This window comes from Notamacropus eugenii, chromosome 4, assembly GCF_028372415.1.
Source record: "Notamacropus eugenii isolate mMacEug1 chromosome 4, mMacEug1.pri_v2, whole genome shotgun sequence".
NCBI classification, from domain to species: domain Eukaryota; kingdom Metazoa; phylum Chordata; class Mammalia; order Diprotodontia; family Macropodidae; genus Notamacropus; species Notamacropus eugenii.
In genome coordinates this window covers 185,626,824-185,648,859 of record NC_092875.1, presented here as the reverse complement: position 1 = coordinate 185,648,859, position 22,036 = coordinate 185,626,824, and the positions used below count along the sequence as shown (strand labels likewise).

The window sequence follows — 22,036 nt, the reverse complement described above, 5'->3', positions numbered from 1 at the left end:
CTCCCAGCCTGATGTCTTTCTTTTTCTTGGGCTTATTAAAAGGGCCATGCCCTGGCTACTTCTTGAAAAAGATCAACATTTTACATTGTATACTAAGATAAGGTCAAAATGGGTATATTCTTTAGGCATAAAGGGTGATACTATAAACAAATTAGAGAATAGTTCACCTGTCAGATCTTATGTAGAAAGAAAGAATTTGACTAAATCAGAGCATTATGAGATATAAAATGGAAAATTTTGATTATATTAAATGAAAAAGTTTTTGTACAAATCAAACCAATGCAATCAAGATTAGAAGGAAAGCAGAAAACTGGGGGAAAAATTGTATAGTGTCTCTGACCAAGGCCTCATTCCTCAAGGAAGTCAAATTTAGAAGAATACAAGTCATTCTCCAAATGATGGTCAAAGGATATGAATAGGCAGTTTTCAGAAAACGAAATCAAAGCTATCTATAGTCACATGAAAAAGTGCTCTAAATGACTGTTAGAGAAATGCAAATTAAAACAACTCTGAGGTACCACCTCACACCTATCAGATTGGCTAACATAAAAGAAAAGGAAAATGACATTAGGACACTAATAGCACCATTGGTAGAGTTATGAACTGCTCAGAGGGCTATAAAACTTGCATATCCTTTGATTCAACAATACTACAACTAAGTCTTAAAAAGGGAGGAGGTAGGGAGTGGGACCTATTTGTACAAAAATATAGCAGCTTTTTTTGTGAATTGTAATTTGAAGGGGATGCCCATCAGTTGGGGAATAACTGAACAAGTTGTGGTATATGATTGTAATGGAATACTATTGTGCTGTAAGAAATAACAAGCAAGAAGATTTTAGAAAAACCTGGGAAAGATTTAAATGAACTGATGCAAAGAGAATTGAGCAGAACCAGGAGAATGTTGTACACAGTAATAGCAATATTGTATGATGATCAGCTGTAAATGACTTAACTGTTCTCAGCAGTACAGTGATCTAAGACAATTTCAAAGGACTCACAATGAAAAATGCTCTCTACCCCCAGAGAAGGAACTGATGAAGTCTGAATGCAGATCAAAGCATACTACTTTTCACTTTATTTTTTCATGTTTTTCTACCCTTTTGTTCTCTGTCTACTTTTTCAACATGATAATATAGAAATATGTTTTGCATGATTGCACATATATAACTTACATTAAAATGTTTACTATCCCAGGGAGGAGGTGAGGTGAGGGATGGAAGTAGGGAGGGAAAGAATTTGGAACTAAGAATTTTTAAAATGAGTGTTAAAATTGTTTTTACATGTAATTGGGAAGAAATCAAATATTATTCAAAGGGAAAAATGCGCAGCCCATAGGGATCCAGTTCTATTTGAGTTTGACACCACCGTGTTAAAGTACTTTTACATATACTAGTGCTTTCTGGACAACATTGGTAGAGATTGCATGTGTCTTAGATAGTACTCAAGATTTAATGTGATCAAAAATATTCATCACTTGGTAGCCAGCATTCCAGTGATTAACCTCTATGACTTTAGTTAGGTTGGTACTTGGAAACAGTTATCAGAAGCCCTGTTCTAGTGCTTTCTCTTAGAACAGAGGTGATGTGACGTTGGATTCCTGAAAGCTGGCTCAGTGGAGTCCTAGCCATAACAGGTCTTACTCTCCTGGGAAGGTTTGGAGTATGGGCACAGTGATGGATGGTATGTCTGCCATCATAGGACCAGCCTAGCTAAGTTTGGAGAGAAGGTGAAATTCCAAACTTTACATTTTCCAAAAGAATTTTAGCATTTTATTTGGGGTACTCAGGATAAATATTGAACAAATTTTATTTGAACAAATTAACAAGATATGTGAGTATTAAAAATGGCTAATGGTAGCTTGATTGAGGTCTGTCATAATGGCACTTTATCCTTGGAATACTAGCACTTTGGTACTTAAAATCATTTGATGGTTAAAATGTATTAGTTGGAATCCAAGAACAGTGTTTTGTTCTAAACTTAAATAGGTGTACATTGCACTTTATTGCATCAAACTCATAAACACTGCAGTACCTCCTCAGTGAGATCCACTCAAAGAGATTGACCTGGCTATTCATATAGGAAAAAAAATCAAATGAATATTATATATTACAACCCAAATTAGCTCACAGTTGGATAGACAGCCTACTGAATTAGACCATCAATACAGAACTTAGGAACTGCAAATGGGCAGTATTCTAAGGGTAGAATTGGAAAGAGATCAAGCTGAATCATATTTGGGAAATTTTATAGTATTTTCAGTAATTTAAGTAATGATGAAAGCTGGATCTGTATTGTATTTTAAGTTTTATAAACACATCTCATTTGATCTTCATAACAAGAATCTCAAGCTATTCTTTGCCACAAAAACCGATTTTTTAGCTTCTTATTTCTCCCTGTGATGATATATGACTATAAATCATGGAATAGCATGGCCTCAGAAGAACAAAAAGTTAAGCCCTTCCATTCATTTTCAATTGATTTTTTTTAACCCAACTTTAAAAAAGAATGATTACTCTAAAGGTAGTGCAAAGACTGAATGAATGAATGAAAAAGCATTTATTATATGTTTACTGTTTGCAAAGCACTGTGCTAAACAGAAAGTTGAGACTGTCCTGCACTCCAGGAGGTTATATTCTAACTGGGGAGACAACACTTACAAGAAGGGTCAGCAGCAAGTCAGATGGAAAAGTCCCATCAGCAAATTGATAAAATATCATCTTTAATGTAATTTCTACTGATAAGTCCTGTCTGTTTTGATGTTGAACTGCTTGACATTGGCAATGAGAATTTTCTCTTCTGGGGCTTCAGAGCTGTTGGTGCTGAGGAGGCTGGGCTGTAGCACTAGCAATAACAGTTGCAGTTGCCAGGTCACATCTCCACAGGGCTTGCTTCCTGAGAGGATGACTCAAGTCTAGAAGGGAAGCAGGGCAGCTCTTGGGTTCAGCATCCTGGGTTATCTCTGTCAGGTTCTGAGGGGAGATGCCAGACAAGGAGATAGACTTAGTTTGACTTGCCTGCCCAGGCTGCTTCCAAGACTCTCTCTGAGAGAGAGGGAGAATTGCTACACCATGTTACTAGTGATAGCTTGGGTATGGAAAGAGCATCAAAGACGTATAAGATTGGAAAAGGAGGTGAGCCAGTTTAGTGTGAAGGATAACAACAAGGAGATGGACAACTAGAGTGCTCCAGTGATTCTTCAGAGAATATTAAAGGAGTCACTTACACGAACTGATGCAAGTGAAGTGAGCAGAACCAGGAGAATATTGTACATAATAACAGCAATATTGGGTGATGATCAACTGGTAATGACTTAACTGTTCTCAGCAGTACAGTGATCCAAAGGACTTATGGTGAAAAGTGTTATCTACCTTCAAAGAAAGAACTGATGAAGTCTGAATACAGATCAAAACGTAGTACTTTTCACTTTATTTCTTTGATGTCTCTCCCCCTCCCCTTTTGTTCTCTGTCTGCTTTCACAGTATGACTAATATAGAAATATATTTTGCATGATTCCACCTGTATACCCTATATCAACTTGCTTACCATCCTGGGGGAGGGGGGGAGTTGAGGGAAGGAGAGAAAGAATTTAGAATTCAAAATTTTTTTTAAAAAGTGAATGTTAACTGTTTTTACATGTAATTGGGGAAAATATTACATAAGAAAACATTTAAAGGGGTCAGAGAAAGGTCTCTAGTATATACAGTAGATCTGGAGGATTTATTATGAAGTATAAACAGTTGTAGTAGCTGCGCAGAACTTGGGGACAGGGCCAGGAAGCAAGGAAGAGGTATGGTTGTGAGGAAGACTTAAGGAAAAACACTTACTTATGAGCTGAGGAACTCAGGGATAGAGTCCTAGGCTGTGGTGAGGATTAGATACTGGTAGGTAAAGCAGACTGTCTCTGGTCTTGGTTAACAGTTTTCTTACGGACCAGACTTGATCACTCTGTCAATCAAAAGGCAGGGGGAGGAATTTATGGTGTACAGACAGGAGCAGTATATTTTAAGGTTATTGGGAGTATACTTTTATGTTGCTGAGGTTCCCATGTGTTGTTGGAGACACTAGTAAAGATGAAGATAATATTAAACAGTGGCAAAGATTGTTGGAAATCTTATTTTGTTACTACCTTAGAAATTTAAAAGAAATTTAATTTCTTTGCATTTAAATTGTTCAGTTTTCCAGTCCCCTCCAAAGCTTCTAAATTTGTGCAATCCATTTTCTGAAATTTTTTAAATAGGTTTTTTTCCAAAAATTATTTCTTTATTTTTAGTTTTCAATATTCACTTTTATAAAATTTAGTAAGTAGGTTTTTTAAATATATAGCTATTCTATCTATATTTTTTCCTATTACCCACATGATTTTATAACTAGATCTTCATATTTGAGCATATATATACATATGTATATATATATTTATAGGAGTAAGTAAGTATTGGTAACTGGGGGACCTGGGGTTTAGTAGTCTTAGCTCTGCTTCTAATAACTGTGTTGCTGTGTGACCTTGAGCAAGTCAATTCAGATCACTTTATGCCTCGTTTTCCTTCTCCTCTATCAAAATGATGCAGGGTTTGGATTAGGTAACTTCTAAAATTTTTTTTCAGTTTTTATTTATCCTTTTCATCATTGTATTACCTATAGCTCCTAGCACAATGCTTTGATGAGTATAAGGCCTTTCTCCAATAAATACTTGTTAAATGAATGATGTGTGGTTCTGGTAATTGATTATTTGTAATACTGAAGCAGTGAACCCTCAAAAGTAATGATGGAAGCTTACATTGTGTTAGTGATAGATACCCTGTTTTTGTGCCCTAAAACATAAATATAATCTGGTGTTTTGTTTAGCCTTGATTGACGATCTTATGCTGTGATTTTTTATTTTCATAATAGTGCAAATAGTGAATAAAAATGTACTGCTGCATTATAAATGGCAAAGTGGAAAGATACAATGTTAAACCAAGAAAGTGAATTAAGTAGATTTGTGGGTCTAAGTTAGATCAGTTAGTAGGTTAACTGACAGTAAATAGATTGTTAGGAATTGTCAGGAAATCAGCAAGCGGAGGGGAAGGGATAGCAGGATTGCTTATGAAAAAGAAGCAACACATCAACTGCTTTACACTCTTTTCTAAAGGGTACTTAAAAAACTGGCAGTATCCTTAGGGTAGAGTTAGGATTAATGAATCATATTTACTATTCTGTTCCTGGCTAGCTTTCCCTTTGGTACCCGAGGTAAAAGGCATAAACTTGACCAAGAAATAGGGTTCGGACAATGCTTCCAGTAGATACTAGGCCAGGAAAATAAATTGGGGCTCTGGTGTGTAATTTTTCCTTTACTTTCTTAGAGTAGAGGTACTCTGAAATTTAAAAAGAGAGTACTAAGTACAAATAGCATGTTTCAGTCATCTTGCAGCTACTGCTTTTTTTGATTCTTCCTTCCTTTAAGCTCTCCTAAATACAGGATCCTAAGTGTTTGCTTGAAAGAATCTTGTCCTTTCTTCCCAACTGATAATGAGGTGTCCCTTGTAGCCAAAGCTTGTTCCCTTGATTTCATGTTTTCTAGCAGATTGTTCTTTTAATCATATCCTCACCTTCCCCTCATCTACCTCTCTACTGGCTTTTTCCCTACCACCTTTAAATATGCCCAAGCCTCCTCCATTGGCCAAAATCTTTCACTAGACCTTAATGTCCTCAGACTGTAGTCTTATATCTCTTCCCTTACCTTTTTCCAAACCTTTTGGGGTAAAAGTATCGATACCCTATAGGACTGCTTTTTCTTTCATTGTTAGACTCTTTGCATTCTTGCTTCTTATATGAATAACAGTGCTCTCTCCTGCCATCTTTGAATTGTATCTCATGGTCTTATTAAAATTCTTATCCTTCTGGACTTCTCTGCTGCATTTGTCACTTGATCACTTTGCTCTTAGATTTTCTGTCTTTGGATTTTGATGATAGTACTTTTTCTGGTTCTCCTACCTGTATGACTGCCTCTTCTCAGTCTTCTTCGCTATCTCATCATCCATATCATACCCCTTAACTATGGGTATTCACAAGATTCTGTCCTGTTTTTTTCTTTCTCTGTTCTCTCTGGGGTCTCAGCAGTTCCCATGGGTTTTAACTGTTTCATTTCTATTATTATTGACTGACTGACTTACTCACAGTTCTGTATATCCAGTAGAAGTCTCTCGAGTTCTAGTCTGCCGTTACCAGATACCTATTAGGCATTTCAGACTGGATATCTCATAGCCATCTCAATTGTATCATGTCTCAAACAAATCATTGTCTTACTCTCCAACTTCTGTATGTATGTTTATGAGATCACTGTTCTTTAAGTCTGTTAATCTTGGCATTAACCTTAACTCTTTACTCTCTCTCACCCCCTACATCCGATCAGACAGCCAAATCTTGCTGTTTCTACCTCTGCGATAGGTACTCAATCTTTATTTGTGTTGTGGACCCCTTTGGCAGTCTGGTAAAACTTATCCTCAGGAAAATGTTTTTAAATGCACAAAATAAAATAGATAGGATTACCAAGGAAACCAGTTAAATTGAAATAGACATATTTTTTTTCCATATCCAATATCCATATCCATATCCTTGAAATCTCATTTTAGAATTCTTGTTTTACCTCTCTTATATCCAGTCCCTTTTGTCTATTCACATAGCTACCACCTTAGTTCAGGATGTCATCTGAACTGTTTCAGTGGTCCCCTAATTAGTTTCCTTAGCTCAAATCTCTTCTCGTTCCAAACTCTTCTCCACACAGCTGTCAAAGTGACTTGCTCCAGTGGCTCCAGTGGTTGTTTCTAGTAATGTAATGTAATGTAAACTTTGTTTGGCTTTTAAAGCCCTTCATAATGTGATCACTATCTATCTTTCCAATCCCATTTTACCTTCCTACTCTGTACTCTGTTATCCAGCCAAACTGGACATTTCTATTACTCACACAAGATACTTCATCTTCTCTTTCTGTACCTTTGTATTGACAGTCCCTTATGTCTACCTTTTACTTACTCCCTCCTCCTGTATACCTAATAGCTTCCCTTTCTTCCTCTAAGACATAGTTCAAGTACCCCTTGTAACATGAAGCCTGATTCTAGCCCCCCATTGCTAGAGCTCCCCTGAACTCTATTTTACTACATACAACATTTAAAAAAAAAATTTGTTCTGTATTTACTTAGATTTGTTGTCTTCTTTGATAAGATGTAAGAATCTTAAGAATAGGAATTATTTTTCTTCTCTCTGATCTCCTTTCATTTTCTCTCCTTTTTTCTTCTTGCTTTGTTTCCCTAGCACCTAGCACAGTACCTAGAATTCAGGGAGGTGCTTAATAACTACTTGTTGTTTGACTTTAAGATCATCTAGTCCAGGGCTTCTTAAACTTTTCCCACTCCCAACCCTTCAGCACTTCTTAAACCAGTTCCTCAAACAGGCTCCTCCCCAACTTTTAGATGAAGAAAAAGAAAGAGCTTAAGTGACTTGCCCAAAGTCACATAGCAAGTAGCAGAATCAGGATTAAAACCTAGATTCTTTAATTCCAGATCCATTATTCTTTTCATTTTTATCATATTGCTTGTTGATGCCTATGTATTTGTGAGCGTGTGTGTGTGAATGTGAGAGAGAGAGAGAGAATGAGAATATATCCACTACATAGTTTTTTGTTTTTTTTTTTTTTAAATCCGAGCCAGGAATTACAGTTCCCTCACTCGTGGCACTTATTTTAGCATGGAGATAGAAAGAAGCAGACATTTTACAAGTGAATATGGTAAACAGAAATGTATCACAATAAAAAAATATGAAATTTATATCCATCTTTTATCTTATAGTCATGATTACTCAGGTAGAATCTGTTTTTTTTCTCATACTCTTAGATCATATAGCATCTTCATAATTAAACTGGTGGATCTTTGTTATGTTGGATTTTGTCAGTTTGCCAAAAACCTATTTCAAAATCATTGTATTTTTGAGATAAATATTTTTAAATGTTAATAATATTACGTTATATAAGAATACCTTTTCCTTTGATTTTCTACTTGTTCTGTATGGCCTGCTTGAAAATTTTCTTCCTTCCAAAAAGAATTTTGTGTTTTTGATCTGGCAGATGAGAATTTATTATTAAAGATCATCCTCAGTAAGATAGTAGGAAGGGTTTTATACGTCTTGATGAAAGGAATAATAATTATTGCTATTTTGTTTTCCTGTAAACTGAGTATATTTTATTGATTACACAGCCCTGGTCTTCTTGGGTGGGTAATATTTCTTTTTTGTAACTCAATGAATTTGAATGTGATTTTTTTCCTATAAACCCAGCAAATCTATTGACACTATATCAATCTTCATGTATCTTAAGCATGTTTCTGATTGTGTCATATGCTGTTCATAATTTGTTTACATAAGGAATAACCTGCTTTTCTTTTTTACAGTTACATGGGAATTGGTCTTTCTGCTCAAGGTGTGAACATGAATAGACTACCAGGTATACTTGTGTTTGAAGTATAGTGTAGCACTGCAGGTAGCTGCTATTTGTCTTCATATTTGGGATTAGGGACAGTTTTAAGTGGGCAAGGAATAAAGAAAATTTATTTTAGTTGATTGTCTAAGTTGTGGATTCTAAGGGGAGGCTGGATTGTTTTAAAGACAGACTAAGAAAAGATTAAATTTTATTAGAATCATAGATTTAGAGCTGGAATGGACCTTAGGGGTGATTTAGGTTAATTAATGCAAAGCCAAGAGTATATCATTGTACCTTTTTACAGTCTTCTAACTTTCAAAATTAGAACTTTTTCAGTTTAATTTCTACGTGTGGGCTTTCCCCAACCACTAATATACCCCTAAGCTACCTCACCCATTTGGTGTGTACTCAGGAATATAAAATGATTTTTATATTTGTCTTAAAGAAAACATAAGTAGGATGGTAAATATATCTCCCAAATATGTATCTTAGTGAATCTTATGTTTATCTGCACCATTCTTCCCTCCTGTTAGTTTGCAAAACTGAGTTGAATTTTTTGAAATTAAAACCATTAATGCAAAGCTGTATTAAGTGCTTCTTTAACATAAGCCAGTTCAGTTTGGCTTCAATTTGTATTTAGATGTCTTACTTGCTAGGGCATCTAACAGCATCTATGTAATAATAAATGTTGTAAAAAATACAAAGTGCATAGTGTTATGTTTTAAATAAAGTTTCATTGTTAAAAAAAAGGTTAGCATGAAATGAAAGTTACCTATTCTGATGTAAATATAGCATTGTCACAGCAATAATCTGTAGTTCAGGTTCCCTTGAAATGTTGTAACATTTTAAGTGATGCCTGAGGGATCACAAAATGCTTAATATTTAGATTTGAATCACCTAGTTAACCAAGGTGATCTGCTATTATCAAAATCCTGACCTGTCAAATGAGAAGAACAGAACCTCTCTCTCTCTCTCTCTCTCTCTCTTTCTCTCTCGCTCTCTCTCGAATTATGGGTTGCTTTTGAAATATGTAAAAGGACATAGTATATATGAATATTCTTTCAGAAAACAACATGGTCAAGTTAGCTTGAAAATAATACATTTTCATAAATATTTTTTGTCATATGGAAGCACCCTGTTTCATGTCTAAAACTTTTTTTTATCAGAAGACCATTATAATGTTTAAAAAGACTCTAATACAGTGATTAGAGATTTAAATGTACAAATGAGAATTTGTTTTTTTGTAGCAGTCCTGTATTCTTCTAATGGGCTTTTATGTATTTATCATTAATCTTAAATGAATAAATCCAGTACAAAGAAAGTAAATTCCTTACATAAAGCATGAAATACAATAAATAAATTACTGCTTTCGGTTTAGGTTGGGATAAACATTCATATGGTTACCATGGAGATGATGGACATTCATTTTGTTCTTCTGGAACGGGACAACCCTATGGACCAACTTTTACAACTGGTGATGTCATTGGCTGTTGTGTAAACCTTATCAACAATACCTGCTTCTACACAAAGAATGGACATAGTTTAGGTACTGAGATAATTTATTGCATGTAAAATAAGCAAATGTTCTGATTCTAGAACAGGTTCATTTTTACATTTGTCATCTTTACAACACTGTAGTTATACTTAATTTTTATTATCTACTATAGATGCAGTAGATATAGGGTTGTGTGTTCTAGTCAGATGAATGAATTTGTGAAAATCGTGGGAATTTTTACTCTTGTTTAAAATTATTGTATTTCAGTGATAGAAAAAAGAACTGTAGCAATACCACAAGACATCTAGATTAAGGAGTTTTCTGCTTTACTGTATAGGACACTTAGGTTTATTTTGTGGTTCCTTTCCTGGTGCAGTAAGAGCTGAGAATGCTGTTCATGCAACATCATCAGCCCTTGGGGTGTAGGGGGGAGGAACAGCAGTGTGGTTGAAAAACATTAATTACTACAAACCAAATACATGACTTTAACATGTTATGAGGAATGTCCTGCTAAAGAAGGATGAATGAAGGAAGGATGGTGACTGAAATATAGAGGCATGAAGGTGAGTAGGTATTTTCTTTAAAAAAAAAGAAAGAAAAGAAAAATAGGGTGGGTTGTAAGGGAGAAAAAGGATTAGGAAAGGGTTGGACAAACCTAAAACTTGAAAAATTACTAGGAAAAATAGTATTTTTAGACCACAACATGGCACATTTAAAGTTGTATATAGACTTCAATCTTAATCAGTGATTTTCATATCAGAAGCAGATTTTTACAGTCTTTTCTCAGGTGTCTAAAATTCCATTATTTAAGGAAAAGAACAACCCTAGCACTTTAAAAATACTTAGCAATTGGAGTCATTATATAGGATTTAAAAGATAAGCTGGATTTTTGCAGTTCTTACCTTCCTTAAGCTGCCGAAATTTTACGTTGGCCTAAAATCGTGGAATTGGCTCATACGTCACCAACAATTTCTTAGGCCACCAACCTACAATTAATTCCACTTGCAATTTACCTTCTTCCAGAATGAAGACTGGGACTGGTAGTAGCGCCCTTCTTGGGGACAGCCTCAGTGCATACTCCAAAGAATAACCACAAAAAAACAGCCAAAACTCAATAAGCTATAAAAACAGGTACTTTATTAACAAGGAATTATTTCTATTCGGGGGAAGTGGGAGGGGGCAAAAATAAAATAGGATAAATATAAATACACTATCTTTTAACTACAAAAAGGAGGCTGGAAGAAAATGCTCTTAGCAAAGAAATAGAATTTAAAACTCAGGATATACAAGTTACTCTTTCTGTCTTATAAATCCTTTCAACATAACAGAGTTATTCTCAGGAAATGTTTTGAATCCCCAGCTATATTAGTAATAACAGTAGTTCCTTGCACTATGTTATTACTCTGTGTGTATGATTTGTGGTTCCTTTTCATAATCCAATAATTAAAAATTCAAATTCTTATTACACGATTATGAAATCTGGTTAAGTGCTTATGGCATCTTATTGTAGTGAGGGCTGTCTCTGCCTCCTTTGCACCACAAAGGATGCTTGTTTTATGGCTGTCCACAGAGGGATTTTGATCAGGGCCACTAATAAAGATTACATATATGTTTCTTAAAGGTTCAAGGTGATTGTAATGGCTAAGATTTTTTTCCCCAGGAAAATAAGCTCTCTCTTATTTGTTTGCTGTTAATAATATTCTAGTGCAAACTTGTCAAAACAGACTGTTCCTACTTGATTTGGATTTTAAAGATGTTTAATTGAATGTGCAAGATTGATCTTACGTTATATTAACCTGGAGAAAATGGAACTAGAATTTTGAATATATCTAATAATTGACAATTGACTCTAAGAGATAACATTATAATAAGAGTTGTAGTCTGTTTAGTGTTTGGTTGAATGTGCAGTATTGATCTTTCATTGAACAAGAAGAAATTAGTTTTGTATGTAAAAGATATGAATGTGAAACTATAATAGATGCTTTTCTTCTCAAATTTTCAAAGGTAGCATGATTGCAGGTAGTCTTTAATTAAGGTTCTTAAAATATGTATACTTTATTTAAGAGGTTTTTTTGGAGGGTGAGTGGGAAGGGAAGGAGACTGACTCCATTTGATTTATCAATTACTAGCAAATTTTCACAAGTCTTAAGTTTGAATATATTTTCTCTTAAGCATTTAAAAGTGGTAGGGAAGAACAGGATACCTAATATAGGGTCATGTCTTAATTATAAATAATTTGAGCACTTCGGGGCAGTGTCTGAGGCATTTCTTCCAGACCAGGCAAGTAATGTTTAATGATTGTTCAGCCATACCTCCTAAGAAATACAATTTCTATCCTTAGAAATTACCTATATTTTGTAATCTGGTCTATTGGAACACTTTCCTATATATACTAAATTAAAACAATTTTTAGAAAAAATTGGCAATGAGTATTAAAGGTAAATGAGCTAATAGTTAATTCATGTATTTATTTTTAAAAGTTGCAACTAAATTTTTTTTATAATTGTCAGCTGAATACTTTAAAGTACTTCCTCTGAGAATGAATGAAAAATTGGAGTTACTTTAAAAATTGTTTAAAAAATATACCCAGTTTTTAAAAGTGAAATGTGCATGTCTGTGTATATGTATGTATTTTATGTGTTGTTTGTTGTATAGAGTTAGATAAATGTTTTTTCTGATAGCTGTTAACCTTTGACAAGATCTTAAGATTTTTATTCCTTAAAACTAAAATAGGTTTGCTATTCAGATCTTTAGGAAATGTTTGGAAAGCTTTTAATCAGTATGTTCTTATCTTTAAATGAAGCAAAAGATTATCAGAAAATGTTCATGTTATAATATTATTGATGTCTGCAGAGAAGATAGGGAATCCCTCTTAAGAATTTATCAGTGCTGTTGTGCCGATGTTAGAAAATAACATAAAATTTCCTGTTTTGCATTGTTTGACATTCTTTTTTTTAGATTTCTGAAGAATTTGAATGAATTTTCTTTGGTGTGCAGACTTTTTACTTTCTCTGCTATTAATAAAACTGAAATTAGTGTTTTTTGGTTTAAAACTTAGATGATTTATGGTTCTGTATTTCTATTGCAAAAGCAGCATGAAAGTTTTCTATTTTAAAAGTGTTTTTAAGGTACTATAAAAATAGTGGTTTGGGAGGCAAGGGGTTCTGAATTCAGAAGCTTCCTTGTATTGATTTGTAGGTGGTACCCTTTTTTTAGACCAAACTTGTGTAATGTGATTATGACATAATGATTTTTAAAACAAATTTAAGCTAACAATACCAGTACTTACATGTCCAAATGATTGTTGATTTTTAATCACCTTGTTAGAGGCTGTACCCTTATTTCCAATAATGCTGCAGTTTCTTGAAGTGTTTTTAGAACTAGCCTTTGTATTTGCCTTCAGGGTATATTCTTTGAACTACATGATGGTGATAAATCTTGCCCCTGAACTTTCTTTGGAACTGCTTTCTGTGGCTTAAAAGTAATTCTTAAAGTGGAATTAGAAAAAAATATTTTGAGCAGTGTCAGCATAATAAGTCCCTCATGATAGGGAGTTTGAAAGTTTACAAAGTGAGGTAGGGGTATGTGCTAGAAGTGTGACTTTTACAAATGAGGCCAGCTAGTGAATGTTGGGGCTGAAATTCACATTGTGTCTGCTGACTCCATGAGCTGGCCTATTTCTGTATTACGCCACACTTTGCCATTAGAATCAGTGTTTACTTTGTTGTATAAACTGATGATCACTCAGGTATATAGCGTTCTATTTTTTTGAAAAGCAATTCTAATACTAGTTATCTTTTTGTATTTTACAGGTATAGCCTTCACAGACCTACCGGTAAGATACAACTATCTTTTTGGAGTGTATTTTGGATCTTAGTTTGTATATATAAAGTTATGATGGAAGAAATATAAATGTGTATGTATTACATGTGTTTGTATGTAGTATTTAGATGCCATGCATAGAGGTCACATTCCTGTTGTTACTATGTGAAGGTAGAAGGACCTTCTAAGCTAGGGAGTGGACTGAAATGTTATATCCAGTTTTATAGTTTTGTTCATTTGTTGTAAATTGGTCTATGTAGAGGGTTTTAAAATAAAATTTAAAAAATTTAAATAATTATTTTATGTTGAAAGATTTTAAAATTCCACCTTTAATGGTACTATTGAATTTTTTCTTTTTCAAAGATTGTATGTAATTTTAAAGTATTATCTGCTTTTAAAGCATTTTGTGATAAAATTCTTTGGATTATGTCTGTAGAAGACAAAGGCCTCAGTGGCCATTTGATTTTTGGTTTACATTGATGCTAAGCCTATAGAACGAATGAAAGTAGATCAAACTATATTTCTGTTTGCTGCTTAACTGTCTTATGGGCAGATGTGGGAATAAGGAAGTTGAGAAGGCCTGTTTCCTTGAGTGGCATCTTTTTGCCACCAGTTTTGCTCTTGGTTTTCTCCTACTTTTCAGTTACTGAATTATTTTCTTTCCATCATTAAACAGGGTTGTATAGCATGAATCCAGCCCATCAGTCAGTCAAGCTATTCTCATATAGATTTCCTGTTTTGTGTATCACAGCCACCAGGGCCTATGTGAACAACCCTTATTCTGTTTCATATTTCTGCTTGTTTGTTCATTACCAACACAAGATGAATGCAATAGATCAGACCAAGTCTGCTGTTGGGCAAGCTGAAGATGTTAAAAATTGGGGAGAGCCAGCCCTGCCACTGCCCTCCAAAACACTCATTTGCTTCTCTGCAGCTTAGGGGCCTGGAATCCTCTCAGATGTTCTTGTGATAATTCTTTTGGGGATCTTCACCCCAGTTTGAGAAATCTTGTGTTAATCCATAGTCTGATTAATTTAGTTAGGAATTTAGGAACATGACTGACCTTTTAGTAGTAGCGTTCTTAATTTTAAAAAGATGATACTTCCCTTTTTATGGTAAGGTTACTGCAATATATACATATTTTTTTTGGAATGGGGGAGGCAAGTCAATCAGGGTTGGGTGACTTGCTCAAGGTCACGCAGCTACTAGGTGTCGAGTGTCTGAGGCTGAATTTAAACTTGGATCCTCCTGACTCAAGGGTTGGTGCTCTATTCATTGTACCACCTAGCTGCCCCTTTAACATATTACTAATAATTAAATCAAGAGGCATTGTAAAAGTGAATTAATCTTGGAGTCAGGGAGAAATGGGTTCAATGCCTTTCTCTAAGATAAACTGACTGATTCCTAGGGGAGCAGCTTAACCTCTAAGTGCCTTATGTGTACTCTTGAGACTTTTTAAGTTATAGAACAGATGCCTATCTGCATTAATGGAAGGAATTTATTTTGTCAGTGAAATCAATGGGTCTGGTCCCTACACAAAACAATCACAAATGTCAAACAACTTATGTCTAAAAGTTTTAAAGAGTGGACACTTATACACATCATTTCCTTTATAGAACAAAACTTTTTTAAAAAGTTAACTTAAATTCTGTACATAGTATTTATTTGAATTAGTTTTCTTCTATACTGTAAAGTAAAGGAAGTTTTAGACGTTTTTCTGTTTTAAACATTTGAAAAGAACATCTAGTTTTCTACTATACATATGAAAGGATCTATAAAAGGGCTCTCATTTCTAGTCCACTGCAGGCAATGAGCCAATGTTAGCAATCTACTTAATCGTAAATTATTATTATTTTCAGGAAGTCAAAACTTAGGATTTTCATTTTCCCTCACCCTCATGAAAATTTTCTACTTATAATGTTGATTATATATCCAGAAATCATATTAATTTATTTTATATGAGCTAGACCTAAGTTGTCTCAGGTTATCATTGAATCATATAATTTTACATCTAGAAGCAAACTTCATATATTTTGAAGTTTGAATTTCTATTGTTAATAGTATTCACCAAGTTTGTAATAATTTGTTACAAATGAGTTATTACTCAGAACAGAATAAATTATGTCAGTGTTGAATACTTATATTTTTAAAATGTCTGGCCCTTTTTTTGTGACTTTATTACTTTTATAGATAGGTTCATCATGTTGATAACCTGTATTATAAAATAAGTCTTTATCTAATTCTTTTCAAAAACAATCCTCTTAAGTATTGCTTCTAATAGAAAAATAATGTTCTTTCTTTAAGCTGCAGTTTCCTTGTTAACAAAAATAAGAGGGTTGGAGTATATCTCTCCCAGATATGAAAGTATATTTCTGTTGAATCAAGAAGATTCAATAAATAAATAAATACAGATAATATTTGGGTTTTATTTTACTTGCACATTACCTTAAGAGAATTTTAGAGAATTCAATAGAGTTTCTGTTTTCTCTTATTTCCTTTTGTTTTTGATTTTTGGTTGCATATCGGATAATGCTTACAGCTCTGGTTTCAATCTATAGGGCATAATCCTTTAATATGTGTTTAAAAATATTTGGTTTTTATCTTCTCTAATTTCCTTGAGTGAATGTATCAGTGAAGGTCCCTAATAATCAAGCATTTATACTGTTATTATTCAACATGTAATTGTATAGCACTTCATGCTTCTCAAAGGACTTTTACATACATCACCTAATTAAATCTTGATAAAAACCCATGTGAGATATGTGAGGCCAGTATCACAAATTAAGGAGTTGAAGCTAATAGAGTTTGTAATTTGCCAAGGGTTGAACAGCCTATGAAAGAGCCGGGAATACTTGAGCACTCTTTATACAATGCTATCATCTTTTTAAACTAAATTACTTACATGCCCTTCATAAATCTGAAAGGTCTTTTACTGGAATTCAGTAATTTTCCTTAAATATTCAGGTACTTTAGGTTCACAAAATTTTATAAATATGCCCCTAGACTTTAGCTAATTCAACCATTTGTTAAATGTCTACTTATTTGCCAAGCATTCTAATTCATCCCTCATCTTGAGAACTCTGTGTGTGTGTGTGTGTGTGTGTGTGTGTGTGTGTTTTGTTTAGATATGTATCTTAATATAGGAATTCCTCACTTTTTGTTGTCTGATTATTCAACATTGCCTAAAGATTATATGAACATCTCCTTTACCTTTCTACTTGATGGTTTCTGTTAAATGTTAAAAAGAAGGTAGCATAGGTGTAGTCAGGATCCAGTACATGTACAATAAGGGTTTCATATCAACACACTTTAAAGGTGCAATCTACAAAAGTGTATCTGAAAGTAGGGACTAGCCACATGTGGTAGCACACACCAGTAATCTTGCTACCAGTGAACGAATTTGAGACTAATGGAACTCTAGAACTTGGAAGTTCCGAGATTCAGTGGGTTAGGCTGATTGGGTGTTTGCACTAAGCGAAGCATTAGTATGGTGGGCCTCCTGATGGGGGGTGGCATGTGGCATAGTGCGGGAGGGACAGAACCCAGGATATCTAAAGAGGGTTGAATTGACTCTGGCCAGAAACAAAGCAGAAGTTCAATGCCCATTTCTAATCTGGGTGAAATAGGAAAATCTGTCCTTAAAAATAAAATGGCATCTCCTCATGCAAGTCAAATGTACGTGAATATAACTGTCTCTACTTAAATAATCATAATAATAGCTCACACTTACATAGACCTTTAAAATTTGCAATGTGCTTTATAAATACATTATTTTATTTGTATATTAACATGTATAGGTTCTTTGAGGATAGAAATTGTCTTTTCAGATACTATGATGCTGTAGATGTACTTGCGTGCTGAAATAGTTTCTTGTGGTTCAGAAAGATATATGATTAGAAACAGTTTTGTGGGGAGAAAAATTTCCACCTTCCTACACACAACGGATTTTTGTTGACTGTTTTACATTCTGTATGTATTTCTTATGATTGTTATAGGACTAAATTATTTAATGATAATTTTAGATAACCTCTACTAATTAGTAGATGTAAATAATCTATAAAATAAATTCACTTAATGCTTTTTAGAAACCAACTACATTCATTATAGTGAAAAATGTTGATTTTAAACATTCTTTCCAAGAAAGAATTTTTAAAAATTGGAGTATTAGGAAAGAAACTAATGAAATATATTGTCTTACAGCCAAATTTGTATCCTACTGTGGGGCTGCAGACACCAGGAGAGGTGGTAGATGCCAATTTTGGTCAGCATCCATTTGTGTTTGATATAGAAGACTATATGCGAGAATGGAGAACCAAAATACAGGCACAAATAGACCGGTTTCCTATTGGAGATAGAGAAGGAGAATGGCAGACCATGATACAAAAGTAAGAGTGAAGTAGTTTCAACAATTTTCAAAAATTGCATTTTATAAAATATTTTGGCAGTTGCTACTATTTTGGTATTCAGAAAAATTTTTCACATGCAAAAGTAATCTTTTATCTAATTATGGTCACCTTAATGATAAACTTTGAATTTCTGTCACAGAGTAATTGCCTTCCTTTGAGACTAGCTGGGCAGCTAGGTGGCACAGTGGATAGAGTGCTGGGCTTGGAGTCAGGAAAACACTTCTTCCTGAGTTCAAATCTGGCCTCAGACCCTTAATAGCTGTGTGACCCTGAGCAAGTCACTTAACCCAGTTTGCCTTACTGTCCTCATCTGTAAAATGAGCTGGAGAAGGAAATGGCAAACCACTCCAGTATCTTTGCCAAGAAAACCCCAAATGGGGTCATAAAGAATCAGACATGACTGATAAACTACTGAACATTGACGCTAAAATAAAAATAATGGGTGATTGGATATAAATCTTTGAGTCTAACATAGTACTTTGACAGAGTAGGCAACATTGTCTGGATGACGTAGTGGGATTGCAGGCATATAACTAGAGATGACAAGTCAGGTCAAGGCCTTGCATTCCTAAACTGTTGGTTGAATTGTCATTGATTCAGTGAGTGACTGGCCAGAATTTTTCAATAGGTGGATGTTAGAGGAGTTGTTCATTTTGATGTAGTTGCATGTAGGAGCAAAAGCGAAGATTCCTCTAGTACTTCCATGACTTGAAATAGAATTCAGACAGTGTAATCAGATCACGCATTTTAGATAGAACTAATATTCTGTTCCCCAGTAAGTTATTATAGAACCCAAATCTGAAATTGGGAGGATAACACAAACGTGATTGAGTTTTACATAATAATCAACCCTTAAATAGAAATAAACTTGGAAGGCAGATTGTTAGTCTTAGAAGACTTTAAAAATACATCTTCTTGAATCATAAATTACTTATATCCAAATTATTGCTTTTTTTTTAGATATTAGGAGGAGCCATTTATCATCCTCACAGAATTTAATTCCATAGAATATATAGTATAGCTTTAAGAATTTAGACATGTAAAAATAAGCATCACACTATCGGTCTCGCTTTCCTAGTAGAATAATTGCACATATTTAGACTTATTGATAGAGAAAGAAGAAAATTTTAGATTGCACCATTTTGCATTTTATAACAGCAACAATAAATAGCATTTATATAGCACTTAATTATGTGCCAGGCAATGTTATAAGCAGTCTGTAATTATTATCTCATTTGATCCTTATAATAACCTGGGAGGTAGGTATTGTTCTTATTCTCAATTTTCAGATGAGAAAACTGAGGCAAGCAGGTTAAGAGACTCCAGTTCTCACGACTAGTTAAGTGTCTGAAGGTGGATTTGAGTTTAGGTCTTACTGCCTCTGGGCCTAGTGCCATGTCTACTGTTTCATCTTGCTAGGTAATGAATTATTTTGTAGGGGTTAATTCAGATTTAGCTCATTAGTAGAATTTGGACAAGGTATTTGTGTACACTAGGTAAGGCTTGAATCCCTTAAATACTTTGTGCCTTTACATATTTAGCCTAGCTTATCTCAAAAAATGCCATGGAGGGCAGAATTTTCTAGCACCAAAAAAAATTTGTAAAAAAACAAAAAGTAGTATTAAAAATGTCCCTCTGCCTCGAAATGAATGATAACCTTAGTAGCCACCTACTTCTCTAGTGCCATTGCCTCCCAGTGTGGCAGGGTCATGACAGCTTTGATTAGCACTTTGAAAGAAGCAGAGCCCTTCAACTTTGTGTGTACCAAAGTCATCATCAAGAATGAAACTATTATACGATTAGAACCTTGTAACTCAAAGGATGGTTATGAATTGTAGGGGAATAATTATGGCTTTTTTAATTTTTATAATTTTTCTAGGTCATAATTAATTACCAAGATCCCTTGGCATAATAATATCAACAAGCTGACATTTATTTCCTTGAGAAGAGATAATCTATTTAGCTTTAAGCAGATGTGTGGTTTTAATTTAAAAAATTTGAATAAATTAGTTGATGAAGTGAGTTTTTTTTGTGAAAGTGTTCCTTTTGGTAAATTTTCTTTTGTCAAGTTAGATTCACTTTATTTTTGCAAAACATTTAGTTTACCTTAATGGGAAGAGAATAAGCATTCTATAGTGCCTACTATGTGTCAGGCACTGTCTTAAGTGTTTTACAAATATTACCTCATTTGATCCTCAGAACAGTTTTACAAAGAAGGTGATTTTCTTACATCCCTATCTCACAATTGAGAAAATTGAGACAAAACAGAGGCTGACTAGCCTAGGGGTCCCATTCTAGTAAGTGTCTGAGGCTGGATTTGAACCTAGTCTTTACTGACTCCAGACCCAGCACTCTATCCGTTATGCCATTTAGCTGCCTCAGGAAACCAAAAATGATCCTAGTATGTATTTCGAAAAAGCATAAGATTTATGTTAATTACCAATATATTGTTATTGTCTTTTATATTAAATCTTTTTATGAGTAACTTAATTGACTTTGTGCTTGATATATAATTCAGTACCGTTTATCTGTCTATGCTGTTCCATGGTATTGCTTGAGAGATTAATCCCTCACCAGTACTTATTTAGAATTTATGTTAGCAGTTTCTTATTCAGGATTCTAAATTAATGTTTTTTTGTCTTAGTTTTTGTTTTTTTTTACAGGTTACCAGTGATTTCTTAACTACTACGTCTGTAATAACCTTTTCTTAATGTTTATCTCCTAAAACTTATATAGTTTTTAATTATGTTGATCATTCCCTCTTTCTAACCTTAGGATTCTGGATTCCCCTTTGACTCATGGCAACAACCCTTCTTTCCTGGTTCTCTTTTTACTTTCTAACTGCTTTTTGCACCTCTCTCCTGCCTGTGAAAAGTGTGACTGTTTTCAGTCTCTGTCTTGGGCCCTCTTCTCATTGCCCAGTCATTCATTCGTTCATGTTCCTCTCTCTCTCTTGAAGATCTCATCAGATCTCGTAGATTTAATTTTTTTCTGGCAGGTGTCTCATTTACCTGTTAAATCCAAATCTCTACCCTCAATTCCAGCCCTACATCTCCAGGTGCCTGTTGGATATCTCTACCTGCTTTTTCATCAGCACTTGACACTTAACATTTCTAAAACTGAAACTCCCATCTCCTTGCTAAAGCTTTACCTTTTCTGAACTTTTCCATTTGTCTTGATGATATCATCTGTCTCATGGTTTACATTGACTCAGCCACAACCCTAGTTCAGGCCCTCATAACCACGTGCCTGGACTTTAGTACTAGCTAGGAAATTGGTTTCCTTGTGTTCGTTTTGCCAAAATAAGCTTTCTAAGGCACAGGTTCGGTATGAGACACAAACTTTCAGCCCAACTGGCATTTAATTCTGTCTACATCAACCTACCTTTCCAGTCACGAAACTCTCCTTGTATTTTTCGTTTTGGGTCAGTTGAACCTCAAACTTGACATTGTCTGAGGTCACAGTATTTTTTTAAGCTTAGAATGTATTCCGCATTTGTACCTTTCAGGTTCTTTATCTTGCTTGATAGCCCAATTTAGATGCCACATTTCTGATAGTCTTCCTTGTTCTCTTCTGTCTCCAATTCAAAGTATTTTCCCCATCAGATAGTTTCATGCTACTTTGTTTTGATCACTCACTACCTTGTATTATTTTATTATGCTTATGTTTGCGCATGTCCCATCCTCTTCAGTAGAATGTCTTTGAAGTTAGGATCTATTTTATTTGTTTTCGGAATTTTTATCATCTGTCACTGTGCCTTCTTTGCATATAGGAAGCACTTAATAAATGTTGAGTGAAATTCAGCTCTCTCTTCCCAACTCCAGTAACACCTTTAACACCTTAGCTAATCACAGGAGGTCACATTTG

At 34.3% G+C, this 22,036-nt stretch overlaps 1 protein-coding gene across 3 annotated transcripts in view; it reads left to right on the top strand.

Moving 5' to 3' along the window:
* RANBP9 (RAN binding protein 9) overlaps positions 1–22,036 on the top strand; it is an 86,901-nt gene that overhangs the window by 37,850 nt on the left and 27,015 nt on the right. For all 3 annotated transcript variants that reach the window (XR_011965913.1, XM_072603859.1, XM_072603860.1), the window contains exons 3-6: positions 8,418–8,470; positions 9,825–9,992; positions 13,754–13,776; positions 17,964–18,148. Coding sequence is in view for 2 of the 3 variants with exons in the window: in XM_072603859.1 (XP_072459960.1) it covers positions 8,418–8,470; positions 9,825–9,992; positions 13,754–13,776; positions 17,964–18,148 (429 nt within the window). In the remaining variant the exon portion in view is untranslated. The remainder of the gene's footprint in view (positions 1–8,417; positions 8,471–9,824; positions 9,993–13,753; positions 13,777–17,963; positions 18,149–22,036) is intronic.